The following is a 15,132-nucleotide window of genomic DNA, read 5'->3' as shown; positions in this document are numbered from 1 at the left end:
GATAGGTATATAGCAATAATGCCAATACTGTAATTGCATAAAACAATATAAAACTACAAATCAATAGTGTAATTAAGTGAAAATATTTCACTAATTTAACTATACTGAGCAGAACTGCAGTATGTAGATAGTAAATTACTTCAGCATAAATATTTATCTGCATGGCTATCTGGGTTTGGTGTAAGTTGCACTGAACGAGCAGAAAAAGTACCCGATATCCATCAGATGCAACATTAAGCCAAATATGGGCCCTCACTTTGAATATGTGTAACGTCCTACCCATTTCAGTTTATTTTCTAACAGTAACCTTTCATTTGAGTTAGGATTTTTAGATTAAAATCTGGCAGAAAAAACAGCACCCACATTTACTTTCAGATTTACACAGCGCACTGAGAAAGAATACAATTTACAGCATCCAAGTGTTGTGAAGTTTTAATATCGTCATTTCGTCTGTGTGTCACACAGCCATTTAACAGAGTTGTTCAGATACTGGGAACATCTGCCTCTACAAATCATATAACAATGCACTATATTCAATTTGCTTGTAATGTACTTGTTTCTATTAAAACCACAGTCCCATTCCAAAGCACAATTTTTATTTTTGTGATGAAAGTGAAGAAATACCTCAAACCCACATATGCAGATATGAACAATGGGATGAACTTACAAAGTTTGCTTGCTTCGTCCTTGACAGCCAGAGCAAACTCCCAGCCCCAGGTGAGGAGCACTGGTAATGAACACCCAGCAACACTTTGGGATCCACTGGCCCATTCAACAGCACATGAATGTAAGAACCCAGACATCTGCCACTCGAGAGCAAGAGCTAGAAGAAACCTGCGCTGCTGATCCTGCAGAATATCAAAACTAGAATAAATTTATGACATGCACAAAAGGTTAAGACATCAAAACACAACAATAAGCTACACTTTCAGATGAAACATTTAATATCTCCAAAACCTCACACCAAAAAATATTTTACAATGATTTCAACAGTCATTGCTTACTATAATGGCGTTGCTGCTGCTGCATATAGGCTGAGATAACAAACAATTTGTTTTCATAGATCAATTTTACTTTCAGTCCTTCTTTCAAAAGAAAGTTTGGGGAACAAACACAATCAGTAATTTGATATCATTTTTGGATTCTTTAGTCTTGCCACGCACTAAACCACATATTTTAGGATTAAGGGAGACCACTCGCCAAAAACAAGCAGTGCTGAGTTGTCGATAGGCACACAACCTTTTTGTGTGTGTTTCTATCGACAACTCAATGCTTATGAATTTCTGTAAGTGGTGTGAGGGGTTGCACCACATGTATACTGTATGCATGTTCCAGATTTGTAATTGAATTGTCATGCTCCTTTATGACATGGTGCTGGTTAAAAGTTATGATTTGTCATATACAGCACCTGATTTCGATGCCGCATTATATCTGAGGATGGTCCGTTTATGATCAAAATTGGCTGTGTGCAGACCATGAGTTTCCAAAAACACCTAGAAGCTGTAAATAACTTGGAATGAAGTATACCAGGTGGATACAGAGACAAACTGAAAACATCAAGATGTTATTCATGGATACTCTGAATGTTTTGAAAGAAACAACCCACACAGTTCTATGGCTCATCAGCAGCCACTACATTCCATGTATTACTTTTAACAAACAAAATGCAACACTCAAGTCACAGTATTCACTGTCACTAACAAAGCCCAGTGTCCACCTCCCACTGTACCCTCAAATTTGGACTCTTTAGCCCCATCCTGGATTTTATTTACAAACTGTGTACACTACATATGGTTTTGTGCACATAAAACTCACCAAGATACATTGCCTGTATGATTCCACAAGATGTGATGAAAGAGTGGCATGCTGGTGTTATAAAAAGGTGATTTGTTTTTATTTATATTACATGTTAGTTCCATAAGACCAAACTCAGGAGCAAATCTCCAAGTTCATGGAATGTGTTAGGACATGAAATTACAACATAAAAGTAATAACAGATAAAATAGAATGTTTATGAACTCAAGAAAACAACAAGCCACAAGTTTACATAAACACTATCAACACTGTAACACTGGAATCAGCTTATTTTTTCAAGGAACTCCTCAACAGAACAGAAGTAGTGACCCATGGTAAAATCTTCAGTTCAGACTTGAAAGTGCATGGATTACTGCTAAAATTTTTGAATTCTTGTGGTAGCTTACTGAAAATACATTCAGCAGTACACTGCATGCCTTTCTGCACAAGAGTCAAGGAAGTGCAACCCAAATGTGGATTGGATTTCTGCCTACTATTAACTGAATGAAAGCTGCTAATTCTTGGAAATAAGCTGCTATTGTTAGCGCGCGAGTGTATACCTGTCCCTTTTTCCCCCAAAGGTAAGTCTTTCCACTCCTGGGATTGGAATGACTCATTACCCTCTCCCTTAAAACCTACATCCTTTCATCTTTCCCTCTCCTTCCCTCTTTCCTGATGAAGCAACCGTTGGTTGCAAAAGCTTGAATTTTGTGTGTGTGTTCGTGTTTGTTAGTGTCTCTATCAACATACCAACGCTTTCGTTTGGTAAGTAACATCATCTTTGTATATATGAGAGAGAGAGAGAGAGAGAGAGAGAGAGAGAGAGAGAGAGAATATACCCAGACTAATGGGCATGGTGGAGTAGAGGTTCGTGAACTTACACGGCTTATTTGTCCGAACTGCTCATTTCTGAGTCAAAAATACCCTTTGAGAATGGGAAGAGTTACCCCGAAATATAATACCACATGTCATACGCAAATGAAAGTAAGCAAAGTAGACTGCTTTTCGCATCAAACTATCACTTACTTCAGATACCGTTCTAATAGTAAAAATGGCATCAATAAGCCTTTGAACAAGATCCTGAACATGGGCTTTCCAGGGCAGTCTACAATCTATCTGAATACCTAGGAATTTGAACTGTTCAGTTTCACTAATCACATACCCATTTTGTGAAATTAAGACATTGGGTTTTGTTGAATCGTGTATTAGAAACTGTAAAAACTGAGTCTTACTGTGATTTAGCATTATTTTATTTTCTAGAAGCCAAGAACTTATGTCTTGAACTGCACTATTTGAAACAGTGCCAATGTTGCACACAACATGCTGTATTACCAAGCTATTGTCATCAGCAAACAGAAATATTTTAGAATCACCTGTAATACTATACTGCATATCATTATATAAATAAGGAACAGGAGAGGCCCCAGTACTGATCCCTGGGGCACCTCCCATTTGACCATGCCCAGTCAGACCCTAACATCATAGCAATTCTCATCACTGTGGATGATTACTTTTGCTGTCTATTGTTAAAGTAAGAGGTGGACCAATTGTGAACTACTCCCTTCCATAATGGTCCAGCTTCTGCAGCAATATTTTGTGATCAACACAATCAAATGCTGCAGTTAAATAAAAAACGATGCCTTGCATCCAAAACTTTTTGTTTAATCCATTCATTACCTCACAGAGGAAAGAGAATATTGCATTTTCAGTTGTTAAACGACCTCTAAAACAAACTGTACATTTGATAGCATATTATGTGAAATAAAATGATCAATTATCCTTACATACACAGCCTGTTCAATAACTTTAGCAAACACTGATGGCACAAAAACAGATGTAAAATAGTCTACATTATCTGTTTCTTCTTTTTGTAAAGCGGCTTTACCACTGAGTACTTTAATCATTCAGGGAACTGACCATTCCTACTGGAAAAACTACAAATATGACTAAGAACAGGGCTAACGTGTGCAGCACAGTACTTTAATATTCTGCTATATACTCCAACATATCTATGAGAATCCTTAGGTTTCAGTGATTTAATTATTAAGTAAACCTCCCCCTTGTCAGTAACAGAATTTTAGATATCAGTCCTAAGTAGAGAGTTATGCGACTGCTGGTAGAAACTAAATTTTTATTTAATTCCCCAGCAATGTTCAGAAAGTGGTTGTTAAACACATTACTTATATCCGCCTTTTCAGTAACAGAAACCATTTCTACTACATACTGACTTTATACTGTCATCCATGTGCTGCTGACTAGACACTTCCTTCTCAACTGACCATGAGATTTTAATTTTATTATAAGAATTAGCTATTCCATTTGTGTGTCACATACTCTTTGCCTTCCTAGTAACAATTTTAAGTACCTTACAGTACTGTTTGGAATGGGTTACTGTAGCTTGATTGTGACTACTTCTAACATTTTGAATTATTCCCACTTTGTTCTACATATGCTTATCCGACTAGTCAGCCACGCAGGCTGCCTTGTACTGCTAGTATCTTGTTTAGCACGTTCTAGTGGAAAGTAACTTTCAAAGAGCATGAGAAATGTGTTAAGGAAAGCATTATATTTGTCATCAATGTTATCGGCACTATTACCATTGGATTAGCTTTTCTACATAGTTTGTAATTACATAAAAGATCTGTTTGAATACAAAAACCTTTTAGTGTTAAAATTTCTGCACCATGGTCTGAAAGGCCATTCACCCTTTTACCAACAGAATGCCCATCTAAAAATGAAGACTGAATAAAAACATTGCCTATGGCTGTGCTATTTCCCCTGCACCCTAGTTGAAAAAAGCGTAGTCTGCATCAGATCACATTAATTTAAGAGCTCTTCTAACATCCCTTTTCTTGCACAATCACATACAAAATCAATATTGAAATCACCATATACAACTAATTTTGCCACTTTCTATAAGTAAAGTGAACCAAAAACCCTCTCCAGCTCAAGCAGAAATGCTCTGAAATCAGAGTTAAGGGGCCTATAAATAACAACAATTAGAAGTTTAGTTTCACTAAATTCAACTGCCTAGCACAGCATTCAAATACCTGTTCAGTGCAGTGCTTTGATACGTCTACAGACTCGAATGGAATACTGATTTTTTTTTACATACATGGCCACTGCCCCGTTCTGCAAAGAACTCACTGAAAAACAGCCAGCTAATCTGTATCCTGTTAAAGGAAGCCTCTGAATTGTCAAGTTATTTAAGTGGCACTCTGATATACCAATAATGTCATAGTTATTTTCTATAAGCAGTTCACTAACTTTATCTCTAATATCTCTTCTATACTGATGAAATATGCTAAATCCTTCACTACTTGGATTATTGAAATCCTCTGAAGTTGGTTCCTTTGTTAGACTTCTTTTAAGATGGGATAGTTATCTGCTGACTCCTATCTAAAAAAGGTGCAGCTGTGATCTACAGCAATCTTTACCATGTTGCAATATGCTTTTCAGACAGTATGTCAGGACATTTAGGGCAAACAGCATATTGCCAGCCACAAACCTTTGCAGTCAAGCATGAATCGCCATAGCTTCACTGCCCAGTTTTTTCAGATTTACATGAGAACTTATTTATGATATGGTGATATCTGCCATTATAAATAGAAATCAACCAACAATTTTTCTTGTTTATTATTCAATGGATGAGGCAGTTTGTATGAAATTTTCATTCAGAATAGCAAAATTAATAGAGATTACAGTAAAACTTCATTTATACATTTTTCACTTATATGTTTTTCTCACTTATGCTTTTTTTTTCATATCCCAGTGAAATATCCACAGTGCGCACAAGTTACGATGCAGTGTTTCAGAGTGGGTTGCTGGGAAGTGGACTGGTATGGCCGTATAATAAAATTTGATAGTGTAATAAAGAACTTTATCAAAATTAGGCATTGGTCAAATTTTCTTCGATCAAATCTAGCGCCTCACCTTAGATTTGATCAAAGGAAACATTCGTCTTATGCTTACTGCATGGAGAAATCAACCACCTGGAGCGCTATCATCACTGTGGTTGTCTGACACACAATGTTAATCAATATGACTCCCAAATTTACATGGTGCGTCGCATATATAATGAAACTGATAGAAATATTCAAGGCAGATGAAGGACTGTGTAGCTTACAACATCCTGAATACGAAAACAGAATAAAAAATGAGAGCTATTAAAAAATTGCGGTTGCTATTAGCCGTGAAGTATGCCAGGATATACCTCCCGAGAATATGAAGGAGGAAATCTACAACTTCTGTGGAAATAAAAATTTTTCAAATCTGCAGTACATATTAAATTTATTTGCCTTCACATATTCCTCCTTCAGTGTGTTATAAATAGCTTCAAATGTTTCTGGTATTATTTTCGTCAATGTGCACTGCAGCATTAGAGTGCTGTACCAGTACTGTACACTTGAGTAGCTAGAAATCGCAGTATTATGGTATGTCTGTCTTTTGCGGATGTAGCATTTCTGAGGACAATGTTCAGCATCATAATATGAGAAGCCAGTTTCTTGAGCACATATTGAAATGTACTCCCATCTATTCCCAAAAGGATTTTCATGAGACTTTACGTCCTCGACTTGCAGCTCCCATAGCAAATTTTGTTGCATATCTTTCGCATCTTGCCGTGAAGTACACGGCTTCACCCAAGTATGTTTCCTTTTCTTCTGCTTCTCTTGCAAATGCAATGACAATGCAACTGCAGTGCACACAACTGCAGACCAGGTATAATTTTACTTACGTCGTCAGTGGCGTAGCATGTTGATGTTGGCAACGACCATTCATTGCTGGGAATTCATTTCACCACAAAGTAAATAATTAAATCTGTTCTTGCTCTATGGTTGGCAGATTCTTGTATGTACCCTTTTCCGTTCAGTAAATTAGTTATACTTGTAAAATGGACATTTCATAACAAAACATTTGCATTATATGAAGATGGTGCTGCCAACATCAGCACACTACACCGCTGATGCCACAAGTAAAACTGAACTACAGGGAATAGTATTAAGTCATTGTCGACCATTATGAAGGAACTTTGCTGAAATGTTTGATGACATTGCCAACTAGAAAATCACTTTGTTGTGAGCATCTGAATCCAATTAACACTTAATTTTTAATGTGACAGACTTGAGATTGTTTTATAGATTGACAGACACGCAAAAACAGTATAAACTGCAATAATAGAGTCGTCACAAAAACCAGATGATATACAGAGATTGTACGGTATTGGAAAGTACAGTATAATGTATGAAGCTTTCTACGGCAGTGGTGATAGCCAAAGGGAAGATTGATAGTAAGTGTAGCACTCATTTGTTTCCCTGAAATTACACGACTTCTGCCGAACTATGGCATAACTGGACAAGAATTGTTGCGTGTCACTCAGAAATCCCGAAACACATCACACCTCATACTGTATAGGCTATAGTACCGTATTACTGTATTTCTAATTATTTTGAGAACTGGTTACATGAGCGGAAAAAACTAGGAAAGCATTACTATTGCTGAAAAGCTACGGATTTTGAGAGTTGTGAAAGAAAACAGTAATCGAAAGCGACTGGATATTGCCAACGAATTAGGAATTTCTGAGTCTACTTTAAATTATATAGTAGCAAAGGCAAAGGAAATTGAAGATAGTGCATGTGTGTTTGAAATTTCTACTAGTAAGCAGACTTGCATTCAGGGCGGGAAATATGAAGACATGGAAGATTGTTTGTTGCAGTGGTTCAGGCAACATAGAGCAGAAGGCATTCCTAGTAGTGTCCCAATGCTTTGTGAAAAAGCAAATGAATCTGCAATTTGACTCGGTGTGGAAAATTTCAGTGCTACATCAGGTTGGCTGCACAAATTTAAGGTAAGACTTCGCATCAGCTGTCAGAATGTATGTGGACAAAGCAAAAGTGTCAATCCCGAGGCAGTGCGACATTGGAAGGAAACCCGTTTGAAATAACTGACATCCCGATATGCTCCCAAAAACATTTTCAATGCGGATGAGACAGTCTTGTTTTACAATGTAATGCCTGGCCACACAACAGCATTCAAAAGTGAGAACTGCCATGGAGGAAAGAAAAAGTAAAGAACATGTAACAGTGCTGTTATGTGCTAAAGGTGATGGTAGTGAGAAGCTACCCACACTTACAACCGGGAAATTTGCAAAGCCCCATTGTTTTAAGAACATTGTCATTTTTCCCACAAAATATGCTGGTAACAAGAAATCGTGGTTGACGAAAAAAGTTTCCGAAGGCTGGCTTCGAAGTGTTGATGGGAAAATGGGTGCAGCAGGCCGGAATATTTTATTGTTCATAGACAGGTGTGCAGCACATCCTCCCCTTACTTTCTATTTGAGAAATGTGACTGTGGAATTCTTTCCAGCGAATTGCACGAGTGAGCTCCAGCCACTTTACATTGGAGTGATACATAATTTCAAACTGCATTATTGCAAAATGCTCATGCAGCATGCCATCAGGTGTGTAGACATCGAAAAAAGGAAGAAATGAAAACAAACATTCTACAGGCAAAATTTTTACTTGCCATTTATTTCATGTTGTGCAACCGGAGCCAAAGAACACTTCGACAAATAATTCATAAATTTGTTTCCCCCTTATAGGCATTGCACTACATTGCAGCTTCATGGCACAGAGTTTCAGATGATACCATTCAGAACTGTTTCCAAAAAACTGGATTTGGAAATGAAGTCCATGATCAGGGTGGAAATGATCATGCTGACCGTATTTCACCTCATGATGAAGAATGGAATCGACTTTAAGAGCAAGCATCATTTGAGGATTACGTGAACATTGATAAAAACCTCATCACTACAGAACCCATGAGATTCAATTTGCATTGTGGGACCTGGACGAGGAAGAAACTGACTATGAGGATGATATAGACGAACCTCAGCATTCCTCCGTGATGTTAACAATGCAGTAAATGCGTTAGAAATAATTAAACTATTTGTGACATACCACAATGTTTCTGGTGAAATAACGAGTTATCCCGTTTTGAGGGTACAGTGTACGCTATTGCCACATCAAAGGAAAAGCAAGCAAAAATTACGGACTTTTTTACAAAGCAACATTTTCTTCTCTGTAGAGGTTTACATTTATCTTTATATCTTTGTTGAGTACAGTACCTAGTAAGCCTATATAACGTTTTGTAGAATGTAACTTTTTATTTACTGGATTTTTCATTTGTGTTTACCAATTAATTTGGTAGTATGGGGCTATATTTCATATATGCTTTTTTCACACTTATGTTTTTTTCTGTTGTATATTGAAAATCACATAAATTAAATTTTACTGTAATTGTAAATTTTCGAGCTGGTAATATAAATTATATTTCTGACCTGATCTTATATAATTTGCAGTCAGCCAAATAATAAAACCTACAAAATGTTCCTCAGATATACAGCACCAACAAAGTTCAATTGTTGAAAACTGATAAGATTATGTAGTTTTAATGTAATAGGACAATGGAATGCTTTGCACACAATGTTATGAACCATCTCCGTGTATAGTTTATTCATCAACAGATTTGTCAAGGTAGTACTGTCCCTCGTCTAGCTCAGTCATGGGACATGATATGATTGTATTATTAATTCTGCAGTCAAGTAAAGACACCAGTTTATGACATTATAGCTAACACTTGCACAGACACTGTATGGCTACTGAAATTTTAACCTACTGGGTACCTAAGAAGTACCTGCACCCATTGACATTGTACAACTGAGGAAATCAAATTTGTTTTAGTGGTATTGCTCCTTTGAAACAGACAAAAAGCCTTGTTGTCAATATTGTTTTATTTTGTCTCAGTATTTCATTGTTTCACTTGGGAAGCTGTGGCTGACGAGTCCATACTTAGTTATACTGTTGAGGAGATACTGATGGTGTGTATGTGGGTGCCTGAGCTCCTGTCAAGATCCTGGGAACCCAACTGGCACAAACCTTTATTAGCGCCAACACTTTCAGTATTCTGCAAACACTTCCTTCCCCTATCCCAACGTAGCATGACAATTCGTTCACTGTGATGCGTCTGTCAGCAGTCACCAACTCGTTAACTCTCTGTACGTTGTCTGGAGTGTGTGCAGAACGAGGCCTGCCACTGCAAGGACAATCCTCAAAACTGCTGTGCTCACTTTCATCATGTAACCTGCTTGCCCACCGACTAACTGTCCAGCGATCGACAGCAGCATCTCTATACACCTTTTTCAACCTCTTGTGGATGTTTCTCACTGCCTCATTTTCACAGCACAGGAATTCTAGGACAGCACGTTGCCTCTGATGAACGCCACGGGTAGCAGCCATCTTGAAGACATGCTGTGACGGCGCCACTCACGGGAACAGGTTTAACTAAGTTTGAAAACAAGTGGGAAGGATGTGTCTACACACTGCAAAACTTTCACACATGTAGAATGAAAACTGTATTTTTACAAAAATAGTGTGCCTTTCTTTTGGAGTGACCCCTCGTACATACTTTTGTTTCATGCAGTGCCAAAGGAAAGGCATGTAACAGACTTAAGAAAACACTAAAGGAAACACAGGCTGTCTGCACTCAATCAATTAAGCAGTCTTCAATAAAATTCATTTGCAAAGGAGCAGTTTAACATTAAGTACTGTAGTCAACCATGCAGGGCCGCATTACAAGAGACTTGAAAATGAGGAGGATACCGACGACTGTGAATGAATTATCCGTCAACATGCAGCAGCAAGTTGCAGCCTGATGTGCTTTGCTTGTGCAATTTCCAAATTTCGTGCCATGCTAAAGGGTGTACAATATGTCACAGTTCACACAGGAGAAACGTGGTTCTTTGGTCTACGGAAAATCCCCATTACACGTAAAAGTTAGAAGAAACCAGCCTCATGTTATGATACAGACCAGAATGTCATCGTGATATTTGTCCGAACTATGTCTTTTCGAAAGGTGCATGAATGGAAATTTGTATCTGGACCTGTCGTAAAGACAACGGAATTACGTATTATCACTTAAATGTGGTTGCAGAAGGAAACAGCTCCAGCGCACTTTATTATTCAGGTGCATTAGTTTCTTGACGAACAATTTTAAGGCCTCTGACGGAGCATGGTTTAGCAGTGTCTCCAGCAACTTTCAAGCATTCAAGCACGGACCTTATCATGCAAGGTAACTCATTACTGGGAATAATGAAGTCCTATGTGGCTCAATGTCTGTACAAGGCTAATAAAGAGTTGTGCTAAAAGCATTGAGAAATTCTTTCAGCACGTAACTTCAGACGTTCCACAAGACGTACGGGAAGTCATGGAGATGCAGAGAACTCTGTGTAAGCCACAATGTCACATTTTCAGATCCACTGGATACATAGTTTTCATACACAACAGTCACCACAATATAACATGTGGGGAATGACTAACCAAAAAATTGTTTACCTTGGGCTGAGATACGTTAAAATGCCCATTCTTCACAAACAAACCAGTACATAGTAGTGGTTCCCTACATTAATTACTCAAAGCCTCTGAAAGCCTGCTTAATTAACTTATCTCCAACATGTACAACTAATTACTAGAAAAAAGACTCCAACTAAAAGCTAAAAATTAGTCCAACACATATGAGATAGAGCTCTAGGAACAAATTACGCTAAGGAAACCAAACTTCATCAAATATAAAAGTATATGTATTATTTAATAAATGATAGGACGTGAACACGAACAATGAATCACTTTTTTTCTATTTTATAAGTAGTTTATCAAACTTTGAGAAAGTAACCTGAGAAAATATGAAAATTTAAATGTATGTCCAATGTCAATCATTACTCTGCAAGACTGCTGCAGTCCTGAATACACTCACAGGATGAGAAAACATTTCACACTTTATCCACTTGAGTAAATGTCATTCTGAAAACTTTCTGCTTGAAAATAAAAAATTCAAGTACATACCAAAGATACTTCACTTGACGGACTTGTGATATCAAAAAGTGCCGGCCGTAATCCAATGCTGAGACAATGCTTGTATAGCTGAGCAGGGTGCAGCAGAGCAAGAGGACCACTTTTGTCAAGATGTGAGAGCAAAAACTGCTGTTCACCAGGGTGACTGATTTCCACCAACTCATCTTCAAAGAGTATCTGTGAAACTGAAACAGACCAAACAAACATTCTCTTAACCAATACACATACACAGTAAAAGTGAGGTTAAATTCTTGTCTAATACGCTGACTGCCGACAGTATGTTAACTTCACACACTTTCCATATGCCAATGCAGCTGTGTTAGACCATTATTTTGTGTTGTTCTGGGTGTATAACCAAGTAGTTTTCATTTTATGCATGATATTTCGACAATGTCCCATAATTCTTTAGGTACTGCTAATTATGCTGTTTTGAACACACATTGCCCGAATTCCACCAACATAGCTGCTGGTGAGTTTGACTCCCAACATCCACTATTCCCTTTGATGCTCTTTTGTTGTTCAGAGCCTCTACTGATAATCTGTAGAATGCACATTCACTTAACATTTCCTAGCTCTGGTGGATGTGATAGTTGGCGCGATCTTAGTATAGGGTTGTCTGTAAAATAAGGCTCCTAAGGACCTTCAGTCACGAGGAATGCAGTTACATAGAATCCGGAAGCTCTAGCCTGTAGCTTGGTTCTCCCTCTCCTATTACCTGCCCCAGCGAGCTACCTGGGACACACAGTCTTTGCTTAGCAGCTCTTAGAAATGGAACTACCATTCACTTCTCAAATTATGTGCGAATTACAGTCTGTGATTTGTTTTTTGTGTGCTAAACAGATTACGTCAGTGGACATTCAGTCCCAATTGTTGTTAAGTCTACAAAGGAACCTGTATGAGCGTTCAACATGTGCACAAATGGTGCAAACAATTCATAGACTGAAGTACAAACGTCCATGACGGACAGTGTTCTGGATTCCCATCGGTTTCAGACGAAATGATTGCGAAAGTGGAAGATGCAATGGCTGAAAGGTCAAAAGGTGATGGTTTGGAGCTCTGCAAGATGAGCTCTAAAGTCAGCAAGATCAGCACTGACAAAATTTTGACAGACAATTTAGGGTATGCCAAGATTTGTGCAAGGCAAGTCCCAAGAATGCTTACAGAAGCCCACAAGCAGACACATGTGGAAGTGGCCCATGAATTACCTTCAGACCCACACAACTAATAATAAGGAATTCTTGAACTCTGGTGTCACTGGGGACGAGACCTGGGTCCACTAAACAACATTGGAAATGAAAAAACAACCCCATCAGTGGAAACATCCAGTTTCGCCAAAGCCGCAGAAGTTTAGTCTGCCAGCAAAGTGATGGGAAGTAGTATGTTTTGAGACAGGAACAGATTATCGTTGAGCAAATTCCTGCCTGCCAGTACAACAATCAATGTGGACCGCTACTGTGAAATGTTGAAAAACCTTTGCTGCGCAATCCAAAACAAGAGGAGAGGCATGCTCACGAAGGGAGTGAGTTTCCATCAGAACAGTGCTCACCTGCACATTGCCCATGTCACAACCAATTTCATTAACAAATTTTGATGGGATACTGTCACATACCTGCCCTGCAGTCCAGACATAACCCGAGTGACTTCCATCTCTTCCCTGAATTGAAGAAACACCTGGATGGGGTGCATTTCACAACCGGAGAGGAGCTGAAGAAGGGATTTTACACTAACATCGTGATGCGGCTGGAGAGTTCTACAATGCAGGCATACAGAAGATGGTACACTGAATGCAAAAATGCATTGATCTCAACAGTGATTATGTAAAAAATGGGTGAAAGTCTAAGCTTTCCACACATGAATTATTCAATGCCAATTAACATGTTTTTCATTGAGAAAAATAAGTGGAAACCTTATTTTCTGGACAATGTTCCAGACCCAGAGCGTTGTTTAAACTAAAACCTATGTTCCTGTTTATTAGGTTTTCAGACAACTTTATTCCTTAGAGTGTGTCACAAAAAAAAAAAACTCAAAAATAGTAGTGGATGTCAGAGTCAAACACAATCATCTATAAATAATGACACAAAACCAACAACAGTTCACAGTCTACTCGCAGCCCAAGCAGAGAGTATGCAAAATGGCACGACTTGCAACATCTGAAGAAGATGACTGAGTCAGTCATTAAAATAATTAGCGTAAAATGGAAACACCACTTTCTATGCTTATTAAACATAGAAAACAATGATCAGTTCTATGCTAAGAAGCATGTGACTTTTGTATACAAGAGAAAAACAAAATGTTTATAATAAATTTTATGTTGTGTCAGCCTGTCATCAGTTCAACGATAAAATAGTGCTCCAATGTTGCCACTGGGTGGTTAACAGAATTAATGTAGATGAGTAGGAATAACAAACCCATACTGTTAGGATATAGTGTTACTAATATCCTGCTTGACACAGTCAAGTTGTTTAAATATCTAGGTGTATTTTTGCGAAGCAATACAAAATGGAATGAGCGTGTGAGAACTTTGGTAGGGAAGGACGATAGTCAATTTCGGTTTAGTGAAAGAATTTTAGGAGAGGGTGGTTCACCTGTATAAGAGACAGCATAAAGGACACTGATGCGACCTATTCCTGAATACTGCGCAAGTGTTTGGGATCCGTACCAAGTCATACTGAAGGAAGACATCGAAGCTTTTCAGAGGCAGGCTGCTAGATTTACTACCAGTAAGTTCAAACAACATGTAAGTGTTACGGAGATGCTTAGGGAACTCAAATGGGAATGCCTGGAGGGAAGGCAAAGTTCTTTTCGAGAAACCTGTTGAGAAAATATACAGAAATGACATTTGAAGCTGACTCCCACACGATTCTACTGCTGCCAACATACACTGCATGGAAGGACGAAGAAGATAAGATATGAGAAATCAGGGCTATACAGAGGCATATAGACAGTTGTTTTACCCTCGCTCTATTTCCGAGTGGACAAGGGAAGGAAATGACTATAATCTGTTCATCATAAGAATAAACTTGATGTAAACAAACAAAAATGCGGTGCTTCATCAGATGCAGTAGCACATGTACATTGGTGTTGTTACTCTCTTGGAAGTAGGTCCTACTTATGTAATAGATATCTTATTACAAGTTATGTTAAATGAAACTATAAGATATTCAAATGTATTAACAGCCATCAACGATTTTCTTAATCATGCTGTAGCTACACAGTTTTTATTTCAAAAATCGTGTACAGTCACAGCCTCTGCAGCATTGTGCTCCAATTGCCGCGCTGTTAATGCGCAGAAAAAAAAATGGCTGAGGCTGCTTTCTGTAGTGAAACACGTGCATGGAACATGGTTAAAAAGTGCCAAGAAATAGGCTGTTCTTAATGTTTTTCATAAATTTATGGAGATAATCGGCTTTGAAGTTTTCCCAGTGTTGTATAT

The 15,132-nt window shown here is 38.1% G+C and overlaps 1 protein-coding gene across 1 annotated transcript in view; it reads right to left on the bottom strand.

The window, feature by feature from the left end:
* Window positions 1–15,132, bottom strand: part of LOC126474919 (protein ELYS) — a 350,083-nt gene that overhangs the window by 284,690 nt on the left and 50,261 nt on the right. The window contains exons 9-10 of the mRNA XM_050102423.1: window positions 11,691–11,884; window positions 668–848 (exon numbers count right to left, since the gene is read on the bottom strand). Of these exons, the coding sequence (XP_049958380.1) occupies window positions 668–848; window positions 11,691–11,884 (375 nt within the window). The remainder of the gene's footprint in view (window positions 1–667; window positions 849–11,690; window positions 11,885–15,132) is intronic.

Source organism: Schistocerca serialis, chromosome 4 (genome assembly GCF_023864345.2).
Source record: "Schistocerca serialis cubense isolate TAMUIC-IGC-003099 chromosome 4, iqSchSeri2.2, whole genome shotgun sequence".
Taxonomy (NCBI): domain Eukaryota; kingdom Metazoa; phylum Arthropoda; class Insecta; order Orthoptera; family Acrididae; genus Schistocerca; species Schistocerca serialis.
Note: the sequence above shows the minus strand (reverse complement) of the source record. Positions and strands in the feature narration are given on the sequence as shown.